General features: G+C 41.7%; 1 protein-coding gene and 1 long non-coding RNA gene across 2 annotated transcripts; one reads left to right on the top strand and one right to left on the bottom strand.

The window, feature by feature from the left end:
- Positions 1–1,749: 1,749 nt before the first annotated feature.
- Positions 1,750–2,803, bottom strand: LOC139573417 (uncharacterized). Its single transcript, XR_011674593.1, has 2 exons — positions 2,060–2,803; positions 1,750–1,962 (listed from the first exon to the last, which is right to left on the bottom strand). It is a non-coding gene; the product is annotated as an uncharacterized lncRNA (long non-coding RNA).
- A 2,514-nt stretch (positions 2,804–5,317) lies between these two features.
- LOC139573411 (interferon-induced protein 44-like) lies at positions 5,318–14,534 on the top strand. Its single transcript, XM_071396822.1, has 8 exons — positions 5,318–5,474; positions 6,134–6,178; positions 12,248–12,281; positions 12,631–12,832; positions 13,000–13,152; positions 13,247–13,418; positions 13,562–13,662; positions 14,222–14,534. Exons 1-8 carry the CDS (start codon positions 5,417–5,419, stop codon positions 14,408–14,410), a joined length of 954 nt encoding a protein of 317 aa, XP_071252923.1. The 5' UTR covers positions 5,318–5,416; the 3' UTR covers positions 14,411–14,534.
- The last annotated feature ends 489 nt before the right edge of the window (positions 14,535–15,023 follow it).

Raw genomic sequence — 15,023 nt, 5'->3', positions numbered from 1 at the left:
AAATCTATCCTTTCGTAAAAAACATGTTGAAAGATGTGAGAGCTCACATTAAGCTGTGTCTCTCTCTCTCTGAGGGGGGCGTGTCCTCTACAATCCTACAAATCCTTACCCACATACGCAGTCAGGCACTAGCCTTTTGGGGGTCCTAAGCCCAAAATGTTGACTTTTTAACGTTCATTTCCTGCAATCTTACACATTTTGCCATGGATCATAGAGATAATGTTTCAGTTTTATAGCAAGGGCACATTTTGCAGTTTTACAGGTAATGCCTTGCAATTCTACACATTTTGCCATAGGGTGCAGAGAAATGTTTGCCGTTTTTAAGCTAATTTCCTTAAATTCTACACATTTTGCCTTGACTTATGGTATGTTAATATGATATCTGAGTGAGAGTTACTTACCAGAGCTGGCTAGGCTAACTTGCTGACATGGGCTAATTGAGTGACTGCCAGTGACCCCAACTGAATTCCTAATATTTGGAAAGTGATCTGCGGGCCGTGCCGCCTGTTACCCAATTCCTTGCATAGAGCATTACCTTTGGCCAAGGGTGTGCTGGTATATGCAATCTCAGTGGTACATCTCCTGCTATCGCAAAGAACAACGGGCAGTGCGTATTTTTGTGCGATGTGAAAAGATCTATGCTGGCTAGACCGTATCTCTCCCAGTCTTGGTTCACCACCTCGGGATGGAACCTCCAATCCCTGTATAGGGGATTCCCTCTGGACAACAAGTTCGCTCTCACATTCAGTACGCCTGGGACATGACTCACGTGTAGTGAAAGTAGGTGTGCCCTGCTCCACAAAATAATCCTGACAGCTATTCTGTGTAGATGCAGAGAGCGAGTGCCACCCTGGCAGTTGATGTATGCCACCCCAGTAGTATTGTCTGTCCCAACAAGCTCTTACAGTCTCACTGCAGAATTAGACATTCATCCACGTTCTCCAAATGTCAAATTTCAAAGTTGTTCCAAACGCCAAATTTCAACGTTATTTAGTTAGTCTTACTGCTCTGTATCGTTCCATTTCTCCAAACATCACATTTTGAAGCTAAGGGTTAAGTTTAGGCACTCATTACGAATGGTTAGCGTAAGGGTTAAGGTTTGGGATAGTGGGATCAGTAGTGGGATCAATAGTGGGATCAGACACACAACCTTCTGATCCAGAGTTGCAGTCATTCCAATGGGTAACGGTTAAGGTTAGGGATATGGTTGAACAGGGAGAGGCACTGTTGGAACAACATGATGTGGCTGTCCGATAGCGTAGCCCGATAAGAGAGAGATCCCAGTATTCTATTTTATGTGTGGGCATCAAAGAGCTCTTTTTCTGGTTGATCTTGAACCATAACTCTTTGAGGTGGGTTACAAGGGAAGCCGTGTCTCATACCGCTTGCTTGGGTGCTATAGCCTCCACACACTTGCTGAACGTACGGGAAGATAGGGCTAGCCCGAAGGGAACAGCAAGGTATTCGTAGGCTGTGTCTTCAATGGCGAACCTGAGAAGCTTCCTGTGAGCAGGCAGAATATTTATGTGAAAATAAGCATCCTGAGGTCGACTGGTGAACCAGTTGCCTTGACAAATAGAGCAAGACAGCACATTGATAGTAAGCATATGGAACGTGAACTTCCTCAAGAAGCTGTTGAGGACCCGTATGTCCAAAAGGGAACCAGGAAGTACCGGGAGTATAAGCCTAGATTGTTACAATGAGCGAAGGGGGGGAACATAAGAGCGGACTCAGAAGAGGAAGCCGGGATGAATGCACAAAAAGGTTTATTGATCACAGAGAAATGGGGAGTGCAGAACCGGGGTAGCTCAGAAAAACCAGGAGGGTGGAGTGAGGTTGGAGTTGGCTGAGTAGAACAGGTCCTGAGGGGAATCGAAGGTGATGGTGGTGAGTGATATACAGAGCAAGGTGGTTGGTGGTGAGATGTGGAACAGGAGACAGGAGCCAGAGACAGAGCGGTAACTGCAAGGAGAGGACACAAATGGTGTAAGGCAGGAAAACGAGCAAAGCAGCACAACAGGATCTTGAGAATAGACAAAAGGCTAGAATGATAACTGACTGAGCAGAGATTACGATCTGGCAGAGTGGAGGTGGCAGGAATGAGTATGTGGAGGTGGCAGGAATGAGTATATGTAGAGGTCTTGATTTATGGGACGATTTGCAGCTGGTAGGGATCTGCTCTGACTCCAGCACACCTGTCTCCAACCACACAATCACAACTGCAGGTTAAGACAATACCGGATGAACACCAGAGGGCGTAGTGGGCGCAGATGTGACATAGATGGCTCAAAGCCACTGATATTACTCTGCCCCTTTGATTAGTAGAGAGGAAATTGTCTGCTCTAGTATGCAGTCTGAGTCGCCATTTGCTATTGAAACCAAAACTCTGTTGAAAATGGGTGGCTTCATAGAGAACTGCAGTCTGTACCCCTTTATGACTGTGGACAAGACCCAGGGCTGGACTGCCAGTTCCCTACTCTTGCGGTGAGTCGCCCACAAGTCTGATGACTCTCACACACCAGTGTCATATTTTTGCTCTGTACCCTAGGCAAGGCGCCTGGATGCAACAAACTTTTGTATTACAAAGCACAGTGTTAAAACACTGGGCAATTTGTCTTCCTGCCTCTCTTGCTTGTGAAAGCGCCAATGAGAGAGTTATGGCACAGGGGGTGAGGCCCCTCCCATCTTCCCTGTGAGCGGATGCATAGAGATTAGCTGCTCTATATGAGCGGCAGGGTTTTAGGACAAGGACAAGGAGTGAACTGTTGGATGCTCCTCAGAAGCCCTTCTTTCCCCCAAGGGATTCAGGGTGCAGGACCCTGATGCGGTAGCAGCGAAAGACCGCTTCCCCTACTGTTAGCCTCTGTTAGGAGAGCCGAACTGTGGGTTAGCTGCCTGCTGCATTTCTGTGGGTTTTGAGTTACGTTAAACCCTGAAGCCCTGGCTCGTGGAAGGGGAGACCGGGTTACCACAGTACCCAGGTCTACAGGGCAAGCAGAAGTTGAAGGCTTCACCTTCATTCTTGCAGAGTTTGTACTTCTGCTGCATGGTTAATTCGGCACTATAGGAGCATCAAGGAAATCTGCCTATTCTTTGTACGAGAGGTTGGACAAGTTGAACCACACCGCTCTCTCCCCCGCGCGCCATAAGACTCATGGTGCACCCACAGCCTCTGGAGGCTCGGAAGTTGAGATCTGCAATGACGCAGATCTTGTCCCATTGGTCCTGGTTGGCTGTACCTTTGACTTAGAGAATGCTCATCTCTTGTAACAAATCGACCTGGTAAGCCAACAGTAGAGACGTTACATTCAACGCCCGTACTGAACATGCCACAGACACGTATACCTTTTGGAATATGGAGGCGGTGAAGCACTCCATCTTCCCAGGGAGATCAGTGCTGTTCATACTTTCCTCCCATTGAACCAGTCCCTCTTGGCACTGCCACCCCCCATGGGTGCAGGCCATGTATTTGTCATTGCGTGCTGATGTGCGCTGAGGGAGGAAGAGTACCTCGAGCCAATGGTCTTGAATCTCCTTTTCCTCCTCTCCCTACTTTCACTTCTCGTCCTCCTTGCTGTTTCATCTTGATACAGCAAATCGAGGACCCCGTATTCCATAAGGTATGTGGGGTAGCCTCAAGACAAGTTGTTTGGGGGCTGCTCTGCACACTCGCCGATGGAGGGAGTTTACAGGCAGTGCCCTACAATGTACACAGTACTTGTATTATTAAGCAAGTAAATCCAAGACACTCAATTTAGAATGTATGTTACGTTTCGTATGGTATGTATTAATTTGTGGATGTCCATCACCCATTTTGTATGATATGTTAGGAATAACAATTTGTATTATATGTTACGAATTTGCAAATCATACAATATGTTATGAATTTGCTAAATTTACAATATGTTACAAAATCTGCAAAACGTATGTTATGTTATGAATTCTAGCTAGGTGGCTAGGATAATAACGTTAGCTAGCTGGCTAGGATGCTAATGTTAGCTAGCTGGTTAACGTTAGCTAGTCAGCTAGCTTGCTAAATAGTGATTTTCGTAAATTAACTTTGTCTCTACATTAACTAACATATTCCTCTCAACTGTACATTTTTTTGCATGATTCGTTTTAATTACTTACATTTGCTTCCATCCTAGTATTTTTGTCAGCCATCTTTGCTGAAGAATATCTCCAGCACAGGGTCGCATACCGTCAAATTAGTCATGAGAACCACTCGATATGATTGGTCATAGCCCAGTGGTCGTCGCAGAGGATTTGCATAAAGTTGGGAAATTTTTAACTTTTTTACATCCTCCCACGCCACGTTTATGCCACCCAACAGTCCCCCGCTCTCCGCTTCCCAAGGCTTTTCTTCCATTGAAAATAAATGGGAAGCGGTGTTTCAATGCACGGCACCACATGCTAGTGTACACGGCAGGGCAAAAGAGCTTTCATTGTCTGCTTATATACCCCCTTTATTTATTTATCCTATAGTTCAGGGAGAATACTGTAAGAACAGCCCATGTTCTGAATTCTGTCCTCTACATTTCAAAAGTCTTAGCTTGCTCATTAATGTCTTAATTGAAATTACGTATTGCCTCTTATCCGCTCGTCATTCCCTTATGCCATAGTTTGTACATCGCAATTTTAAGTAGAAACCACATTAGTTTAAGCAAGTCAGCCATATCCACTATATTTCTTAAAAATGCAGTAAATGAGGTTGAATATCTGTTTCGTTGCCAGACAAGACTCCGTTGATAGCCAGGTGTAGCTGTGGTAAGGATTTACTCCATGGTGCTGAAAAGAAAGCTCTGCTGTTGGGACAGCTTTATGTAGGCCCTAACAGTTTGTGGGCACTGTTTGTCACCGTTATAGTGCAATTAATGTATTGTTTAATGTTGTGTTGTGTAGTGGCTTTGCTTGCACACATCTAAAACATTCTTTGGGAGTTTGCCCCACCACGATTTACATGCTAAAATCACCACTGAGAACAGGGTTTCCCAAACTCAGTACTGGAGCACTACACAGCTGATTAAAATAATAAACTCATCATTTTTATTTATTTTATTTCACCTTTTTTTAACCTGGTAGGCCAGTTGAGAACAAATTCTCATTTACAACTGCGACCTGGCCAAGATAAAGCAAAGCAGTGCGACACAAACAACAACACAGAGTTACACATCTAACTGAGGAGTGTGAGGTCTGAAGAAGTCATGTGATTTATTAGCTCAGCCTGGATGTAATCTTTTTCCTGTTTTTCCAGTTGAGCATTTTTCCTCAAGCACCTTCATTCATTGGTTTAAAGAAGTCATGTGATTTACCAGAAGCGCACAGTATAAATAAAGATGGACATGCATGACGCAGACACAAAAAAACGAAACTAAAATATTATCAGAGGGGTGTGAAAAGTAGTGTCAATATAACCATGACACTTATTTGGGACATCATTGAATACTTGAGAAATCTTATTCTTTGGATAACAGGTATAGACCATTTTTTGTCAATTTGTTTATTTTATATTATAATAATTGTATCATTGATGTTATGTTTACAAATTAGGCATACATTATATAGTTACTTATTTTGATACAGTGTTTCTTATTTTAAAGGGATATTTAGGGATCTTTTAGTGTTATCTTAATTTGTCCAATGTTGATATGGTCCCAGAAAATTGTGCATCGGCAGTAATATTTTTAAGATAACCGTAGCGCACTTTCAGTAAAAAAAAAAAAAAAAGTGATTAAGATGCATTTTGCACACAACACTCACATAGTCTGAGCAGACCTGGGTAAAAAATATCAGCTACATAAAATGCACTAATAAAAATAATACAAACTCCAGCACACAGGTAATCTTGATTCCAACAAATTAATGGATCTTTTAACTATTGTTTCAGTCTTGGTCGACCTTCATCAGGGTAGCTAAATAAAGTGCCCCTGAAATATTTGAAGTATTGGACAGTATATATTTGACCCCAGGTCTGAGTCTGTGATACAGTCAGGGTTAGTTAGAGTCACACCTGTTTACAGAAGTTGTGGCAGACAAGACAGAAGTGTAAGTAAAAGTAGGAGACTAATCGGTGTGTGTGTGTGTGGGTAGTCAGTTTTATGTACAGTAATTCCATTGGACTTTGTCTTTAAAGGGATGTGGCTGTTTAAATCAACTACACCACCTATGCCTACTGCAGGTAAGTTGTAGTTAATCAGAAACAAAGGCACATTCACTCTGTACCGTCCTACTGTAATGTACAGTATGCTGTCTCTGTTCCTGTATTGGTTGAACTCAGTTCACGTCCTATGTGTCTGGTGCATCATAGCAGCTCGGCACATGATTTTATGCCAACCTCTTCATTAGCCCACTACAGGACCATTTACTTATAGAAGTACAAAAAATATAAACCATCAAATTCACAGAAACTTTTTCATAACACATCAGGACGAACTATACACGCACACAAAAGTGTGATGTGAAGGTTGATGGTTCTATGTGGAATCATAATGACTCAAAGAACCCTTGGAGCTCTTCAATGTTTTTTTGCAGTTCACAAAAGGGTTCTTTGCTCTTTTAGTGATAATTAAAATGTAGGGGAGGTAGCTTATTCAAATATTTTGGGGTGTGGTGTTATAAGGGATTTGCGTCAATTCAATCTGGTATCAGGACAAAATGTGATTCAGAGTCACCGAATATACTTTAAGTATTTTTATTAAACTCAAGCGATAAATGGTAAATGCAATTTTCGTATATACGGGTTCTCTGTATCACCTCGCAGGATAGAACAGAGAACTGGCAGGATGTAAGTAAACAGCTGTTCTTATACGGTGACAGACGTAGTTCCAACCCGTCTGTTGGCCTATCACAGTAGAGGCTGAGCATGGTTTAAACTTTGCTCAGCCTATCGCCGGCGCTCAGGCTAGTCCCAGCCTCTTGGTGCTCCTTGGTGTCCGGCGCTGTTGCTGTGTAGATTACGCTCTCACACCCTAGAGACTGGGGCCAGACAGTTCTGTAACATTGTCTGAGCTATTTGCACCTGCATAGAAAGCATACTGTTCTTGCACAAGGTTAACCACAGCTTCTCAGCACACTATCTGGAGCACAATGTTACTTTCAGCACACACACACAGACGCCCAGGCTAACAGTTGCTAATATTATATCACATGTGATATAGCATTGGGTTATAGTGCAATAAACACAAATCCTAACAGTGTGCTCACAGCTCTTTCTGTGCAACTGGGAGTGTTGTGTGTACCTAATTTGTTGTGTTTTGCCATTACATATTATATGACCATGGCCAGTGACAGTGTCTTGTGAAAGAGTTGCATAACCTTGTGTCAATTGAGAATGGTTGTGGATGAAAAAAGGTTTGGCTCATTAATCTATATCGTCCAAATCAGGATGATCCATACTTCTTTGAAAATATTTATACCAATTTATTGAACTTACAGGCAACAAACGATCAAATCACTATTGTGGGAAACCATAACACAGTGTTAAGTACCTGAATGAACCGTAAGGGAAATCACTCTATAAACTATCATCACCGTGCCCTTAAGGAAATCACAAATAGTATGGACACATTAGAAATAGTGGATATTCGGAGACTAGTGAGGTATACATGAAGGAGACTTAATCAAGCTAGTCGTCTTGACTACTTTCGTGTCTTTTTCTCTCTTGCATCAAAGGTTAAAAAAGTTTTAATAGTAGACAGAATGTGATCGGATCATTATCTAATTGGCCTTCACATAACTCTCATAGAATTTTCACGTGGACAAGGATATTGGAAATTTACTGAAAGTTTACTGGAGGACAATTTATTTTTAACTAAGCCAAAATAATTTATAACAGAATTTTTCCAGTACAATATACAATAGCAGTCAAAAGTTTGGTTCACCTACTCATTCCAGGGTTTTTCTTTATTTGTACTATTTTTACTATCTTCTCTATACCACCCTACCTTGTCACAACACAACTGATTGTCTCAAACGCATTAAGAAGGAAAGAAATTCCAAATTAAACAAGATACACCTCTTTGAACAAGATACACCTGTTAATTGAAATGCATTCCAGGTGACTACCTCATGAAGCTGGTTGAGAGAATGCCAAGATTGTGCAAAGCTGTCATCAAGGCAATGGGTGGCTACTTTGAAGAATCTGTATTTGAAAATAGATTTGGATTTGTTTAACACATTTTTGGTTACTACATGATTCCATATGTGTTATTTCATAGTTTTGATGTCTTGACTATTATTCTACAATGTAGAAAATAGTTTAAATTTTTTTTTTTTTTTTTGAATGAGTAGGTGTGTCAACGTTTGACTGGTACTGTAGGTTCAGAAAATCCATTATTGTTTGGTATACCTTTAAATGTACCTTCAGAGGTCATTCAATTCAATTTTCATCAATAATACGAAAGCAGTTTCTGTCTAAGGAGACAAGACTAACAAGGGAAATACATTAACTAATAGTACAGGTAGATAGCAATAAAAACGATACTACAGAGATACAATATAAGTTAGAGAAAAAACTAAAAGAACTGGAGGAACTTATTCAAGAAAGATCTAATGTAATCTATTACAAAAATAAAGCAAACTGGATGGCAAATGGAGAAAAATTCACCAAATTCTTCCTGAATCTCCAAAAATAGTTTGCAGAAACGTTTTACTAAAGACGGAGTCATCTATGATTCTCTGAATTATAAACTCAGCAAAAAAGTAAACATCCTCTCACTGTCAACTGCGTTTATTTTCAGCAAACTTAACATGTGGAAATATTTGTATGAACATAACAAGATTCAACAACTGAGACATAAAATGAACAAGTTCCACAGACATGTGACTAACAGAAATGGAATAATGTGTCCCTGAACAAAGGGGGTGGGTCAAAATCAAAAGTCACAGTCAGTATCTGGTGTGGCCACCAGCTGCATTAAGTACTGCAGTGCATCTCCTCTTCATGGACTGCACCGGATTTGCCAGTTCTTGCTGTGAGATGTTACCCCACTCTTCCACCAAGGCACCTGCAAGTTCCCGGACATTTCTAGGGGGAATGGCCCTAGCCCCCACCCTCCAACCCAACAGGTCCCAGACTTGCTCAATGGGATTGAGATCCGGGCTCTTCGCTGGCCATGGCAGAACACTGACATTCCTGTCTTGCAGGAAATCACGCACAGAACGAGCAGTATGGCTGGTGGCATTGTCATGCTGGAGGGTCATGTCAGGATGAGCCTGCAGGAAGGGTACCACATGAGGGAGGAGGATGTCTTCCCTGTAACGCACAGCGTTGAGATTGCCTGCAATGACAACAAGCTCAGTTTGATGATGCTGTGACACACAGCCCCAGACCATGACGGACCCCCCACCTCCAAATCGATCCCGCTCCAGAGTACAGGCCCCGGTGTAATGCTCATTCCTTCAACGATAAACCCGAATCTGACCATCACCCCTAGTGAGAAAAAAAACACGACTCGTCAGTGAAGAGCACTTTTTTCCAGTCCTGTCTGGTCCAGCGACAGTGGGTTTGTGCCCATAGGCAACGTTGTTGCCGGTGATGTCTGGTGAGGACCTGCCTTACAACAGGCCTACAAGCCCTCAGTCCAGCCTCTCTCAGCCTATTGCGGACAGTCTGAGCACTGATGGAGGGATTGTGTGTTCCTGGTGTAAGTCGGGCAGTTGTGGTTGCCATCCTGTACTTGTCCCACAGGTGTGATGTTCGGATGTCCTGATCCTGTGCAGGTGTTGTTACACGTGGTCTGCCACTGCGAGGAGGATCAGCTATCCGTCCTGTCTCCTTGTAGCGCTGTCTTTGGCGTCTCACAGTACGGACATTGCAATTTATTGCCCTGGCCACATCTGCAGTCCTCATGCCTCCTTGCAGCATGCCTCAGGCACGTTCACGCAGATGAGCAGGGACCCTGGGCATCTTTCTTTTGGTGTTTTTCAGAGTCAGTAGAAAGGCCTCTTTAGTGTCCTAAGTTTTCACAACTGTGACCTTAATTGCCTACCGTCTGTAAGCTGTTAGTGTCTTAACGACCGTTCCACAGGTTCATGTTCATTAATTGTTTATGGTTCATTGCACAAGCATGGGAAACAGTGTTTAAACCCTTTACAATGAAGAACTGTGAAGTGAAGCCCAGCAACTCCACTCACACTTGTCTCCAATTCCACATCCCAACCCTCAGCTTCCCTCATCCCATCCCACCTATCTCTGCCATCCACCCTCTTCGGATTTCTATGCACCATATATCTTTCAACTATTCTGTGATATTTAACATACAATTTGAATCTATCTAATCGATTAGAATCCACAGATTGCGAGATGACGATAAGTACTTTTACTAAGAGTGTCACATTCGTCGTCGTGGAAATGACAGGACCAAAGCGCAGCGTGGTCAGCGTACATTTTCCTTTATTTGATGAAATGTCGCCAACAAAACAAGAAACAAAGAAACGACCGTGAAGGTTACTAGGGCAAAAGTGCCCCTTAACAAAGTTAACTACTGTCGTGTCTTTGGTAGGTTGGATTAAGTGTTATGACACGCCATTCTATAAAATACTTTCTCCGTAATTAATATTACCTGATTGAACTAATCATGTAAATGTAATTAACTAGAGAGTCGGGCACCACGAAATAATATTTATAGAGCTGTTATCTTCCGAATAAACTCTTAAAGATTTAGCAATATTTTACATCAATAGCAGTCAACATTAATCGTCATCTTACTTCAGTCTCATCTGAAAGTTGTAAATTCTTGGTTATCTTCACGAACCCTGGCTAACAAGTTGAATCAGCAATACAAAATTGGGTTTAATTATTTATTTACTAAATACCTAACTAATCACACAGAATCACACATACACAATTAAATCATAACTTGATTACAAATTGCCGTCATAGGAAAATGTCCCTAGCGGGCGGAACAGATGTGACAGCTTGTTACACAAAGGAAAGGGGGCTGGGTTTTAGTGAAAGAGCGGGAGACTGGAACAGAGGCGAAGCTGTGCTATCGTAAATACAGTATCTTATGCATTCTAAATTACCGCCCATTTGGAAAAGGAAAATGCAATAAATATTTACTCTGTGCTGCGCTTCAGTAGGTTGGTGGTAGATGGAAGACCGTGTTGCCAAACCGAGTCCTCGGTCCTTTGAAGAATGTCTCTGGTGGTCACTGGATACGTTGTAGTAACGTCGTTGTGTAGTAGACGGGATACTCTGACTGTCCTTCCTAACCTGCATTTGTAGCAACTGTTGCTAACTCAACGGCTAGAAGGTATCACTTCTGTAGTGAATAAGATTTCAAAGTTCATACCAGTCGCAACCAAAGCTCATGCTGATGTTGGCTTCGTCCTGTAGTTTTATCTGAACCATTCTGACATGGGATCGTCACCCTCATATCCTCGGAACAGAAAGTTATATTTTCGTCAATGGCTTATATAGTGGAGGGAGAGGGGTGTGTCTGAAAAGTTTATAACCCATGTCTCTTCACAGGGGCGGGCCACTGGTTGAGCAGAGGCCCAAACTTATGAAAACCCAAATCTCTCATTTGGAAGCTAAAATTACATTTCATCTCTTCACAAATAATTTCATATTCAAACATTTGAATTAAACAACAATTCCATGTGAATCCGATACCTCTGATGTTTAGACTTTCCACAGTAGAGTTTATGTCATTCTATCATTGATGAGAATGTATCAGAGGGCAACCGAACTGACATAATATACCTTAAGTACCACCGCATATGTTCAGTTGGTCGGATTACCAGAATATAGTTCATTTCCCCCCAACTTCTGATGTTCCCAGAATCTCTATGTTAACCAAAGGGGCTTTCTAATGTCACATCAGTAGAGTAGGGAGAGGAACGGGGGGGGGGGGAGAGGTATTTATGACTGTCATAAACCTACCCCCAGGCCAACGTCATGACACTACCCACACTGAAAGAATAAAAACCCTGTATAACCATGGATCAAATGGATCTACAAAGAACATTGCAGATTGAGAATGGTTCTATAAATAACCTTTCACCATAAAAGTTCTATAAATAAGCATAAAACCTCTTCCAAAAGAGTTGTAACCATAGCAGAACCCTTTGTTGGTGCTATGTAGCTTCTTTATATAACCTTCAAAAAGGGTTCTGCAATGGTTATAAGCAAAATAACCCCTGTTTGGTACTATTTAGAATTTGTTTTGTGTGTGTATGATCCAAGATCATAGTAGTATATCATAGTATATTGCATTTATATCAACATATGTTTGTTTAACAGTTTTTGAAAAGGAATGGAGGATCACACCCTGGGGGTACGTTTGAAAATACTGTGTACACTGTTCACCTCCCATCTAAACCTAACATTTAACTAAATGGCATCATTCCAAGTGCGTCTATTTGTTTAAAAGGTACACTCGGTGATATGACAGCATCATACAAATGGGGCGACTTCCTGCTTACAGACATACAGTAACAACAATAAAACAACAGATTGCAAACCAACCAAAACAGCCGCTTCTGGCTCTTCACAAATTATGCCTTCCCAATTTATGTGGCAGTCTTGGCACATGCTGTTGATTTCTGTAAGCAGGAATCTGCCTGCTGTGTCATGTCATATCGCTGAGTCTACCTCTAAACTTGTTCTCTACTCCCCTATGACAGTCAGAAAGAGGTAATACTGCAGAAATTGAAAGACTATGTTCCTGGAAACCCTGATATTAAGAGTATCCGAGTCTTGCTCCATGGACCAGTCGGAGCGGGCAAGTCCAGCCTTATCAACTTCATCAACAGTGTCTTTCAGGGTCACATTACCAGCATCGCACTAGCTGACAGTGCTATTGCAGGTGAAAGCTTCACCATAAAAGTAAGTTATTTACCAAGTGTTATATGAAACCCATTTATTGAAACCACAACATATTACCACAAATGCCTGTGAACTATTCTGAATTATTACTGCAAACTCAAATTGCAATGCTTTCAAATCTGCATTCTGTGTATAATTCATGAGAAATGCCACATCCTATTTTACAGTACCAAACCCACAAAATTGAAACAGGGAAACATGGAATCTACTACCCCATCGTCTTCAATGATGTCATGGGTCTGGAGGAAAGCAGTGGCAAAGGTGTGCATAAGGATGACATCATCAACGCCCTAAAGGGCCATGTAAAAGAGGGCCACAAGGTAACGTGAATAAAGTAAAACACAATATCACCAAGGAATCTCTGTTTCAGTCAGTATTGATTAAAACACATTTTTATTCCTCATCCTTGGCTAGTTTAATCCCATGTCACCATTATCAGAAGAGGATCCTGGCTACATAAAGATCCCCAGTTCAGAAGACAGAGTTCACTGTCTAGTCAGTGTCATGCCAGCTGATAAAATGGCTTTCTTGAGAGAAAGTGTAATCCAGAAGATGAGGGACATCAGACTAGCTGCCGCCGATATGGGTAAGAGGGCAAAATGTTGTTTAGTAGTACTTGTTGGCTATACAAACTAATAGTATGATAGGTGTACTATGTCTGAGTATGAACATCATTGCATTGCCTGGAAAGAAAAAGGACTGCTGGATTAAATCAGTTTGCTCTGGCAGGGATTCCCCAAATGGTTTTTCTCACCAGAGTGGATGAAGCCTGTCCATCAGTAAGGAAAGACGTGAAGAACATCTATCTGAGCAAGTACATAAAGGAGAAGGTGAGCAAAAAAAAAAATGCTTCTACACTAGAATTCTTTATTATAAGACAATCAGCCATAGACACACACATATAGATAGGCTACTGTCACGCTGGTATAAAGGATTTGGAGACAGGTGCAGGAATACATATGTATTTTTTTTAATATACCCAAAACAAACACGTATACAAACACTGGGATGTACCCAAACAAAAGAGCGAGGGTAAACCTCGTAGAACGACATGGGACGAGACCCGTAATACACGCAGCACAAAACACGCAGCACAAAGCTGAACCAACACATAGTTACTCACACAACCAACGGACATGGGAACAATAACCAACAAGACAATGGTGAACAGAGGGCACATATATACAATTACTAATCAGGGGGAAATAGGAAACAGGTGTGCGTAATTAGACAGTCTGGGGTTGGTGGTAATGAACCAGTTCAGTGAAGCCTAGAAGGCCGGTGACGTCGACCTCCGGAACTGGTGAACAGAATGAGCAGCAGTACCGGGGGGATCCATGACAGCTACAGCTCATTCCATTGCATTCCAACTGTATTCTTTCATTGCAGATGGAGCAGTGCAGTGCCAAACTGGGAGTACCAGTGAACTGCATCCTGCCTGTGAAGAACTACCATGAGGAAATTGACTTGAATGAAGACATGGATGTGCTGCTATTGAGAGCACTGAGGCAGATGGTGGACTTTGCAGATGACTTCATCAAAAATATCCCTCTCAAAATAACCCCAAAAGGTAACTGAGGATGCATGTACAGTATATTAGGGCTGACCCCATTTAGTCGACTGGTCGATTAATTGGTCGATAGGCTATTGGTCGTCGAATTGTTAAGTCCAGCAGTTGCAAACAATTTTTTTATGACATGTCTTGATTGACGCCTGTCTCAGTGGACTAATCTATTGCGGAGGCCGCGGGGATGTCACACCAGTAGTACATTTACCGTTAATTCCCAGAATTTCTAATCTACAATGTTTGTTTGGTGACCATAATTTCTGTTAATGTATTCAATATATTATTATTAGTCTTTTACAGTTCTCATTGTGGAGCGGACACATTATTTGTCATAAAATAGGCCTACCTGATTACGTCTTATTCCTTGTACAAATAGCCTACAGCTGTGTCTGTCCAGAGCTCACTGGTGCCGGAAATTCTGAGGGTCCAGAATATTTTATACAATGTTTTTATTTGTTGGCTTTAATTATTTTGCATAATTGGTAAATGCAATAGAAGTTACTTAAAGATTTGAATAATTTAGATTTAGATATCATTTTTATTAATCACATGACAATGATTGAGATATGACGACTTTATTATAAAGTAAATGAAATTGTTCCACGAAAATGTGCATATTAAAAT

Source organism: Salvelinus alpinus, chromosome 1, assembly GCF_045679555.1.
Source record: "Salvelinus alpinus chromosome 1, SLU_Salpinus.1, whole genome shotgun sequence".
Lineage (NCBI taxonomy): Eukaryota > Metazoa > Chordata > Actinopteri > Salmoniformes > Salmonidae > Salvelinus > Salvelinus alpinus.
This window is presented reverse-complemented; position numbering and strand designations above follow the sequence as displayed.

Bases quoted from the DNA above. Each gene is read 5' to 3' on its own strand.
- LOC139573411 (XM_071396822.1), top strand. From the start codon at position 5,417: ATGACACTTATTTGGGACATCATTGAATACTTGAGAAATCTTATTCTT. The intron at 5,475-6,133 runs GTATAGACCATT...TTGTCTTTAAAG, and splicing joins TCTTATTCTTTGGATAACAG to GGATGTGGCTGTTTAAATCA. The intron at 13,663-14,221 runs GTGAGCAAAAAA...CTTTCATTGCAG, and splicing joins GCAAGTACATAAAGGAGAAG to ATGGAGCAGTGCAGTGCCAA.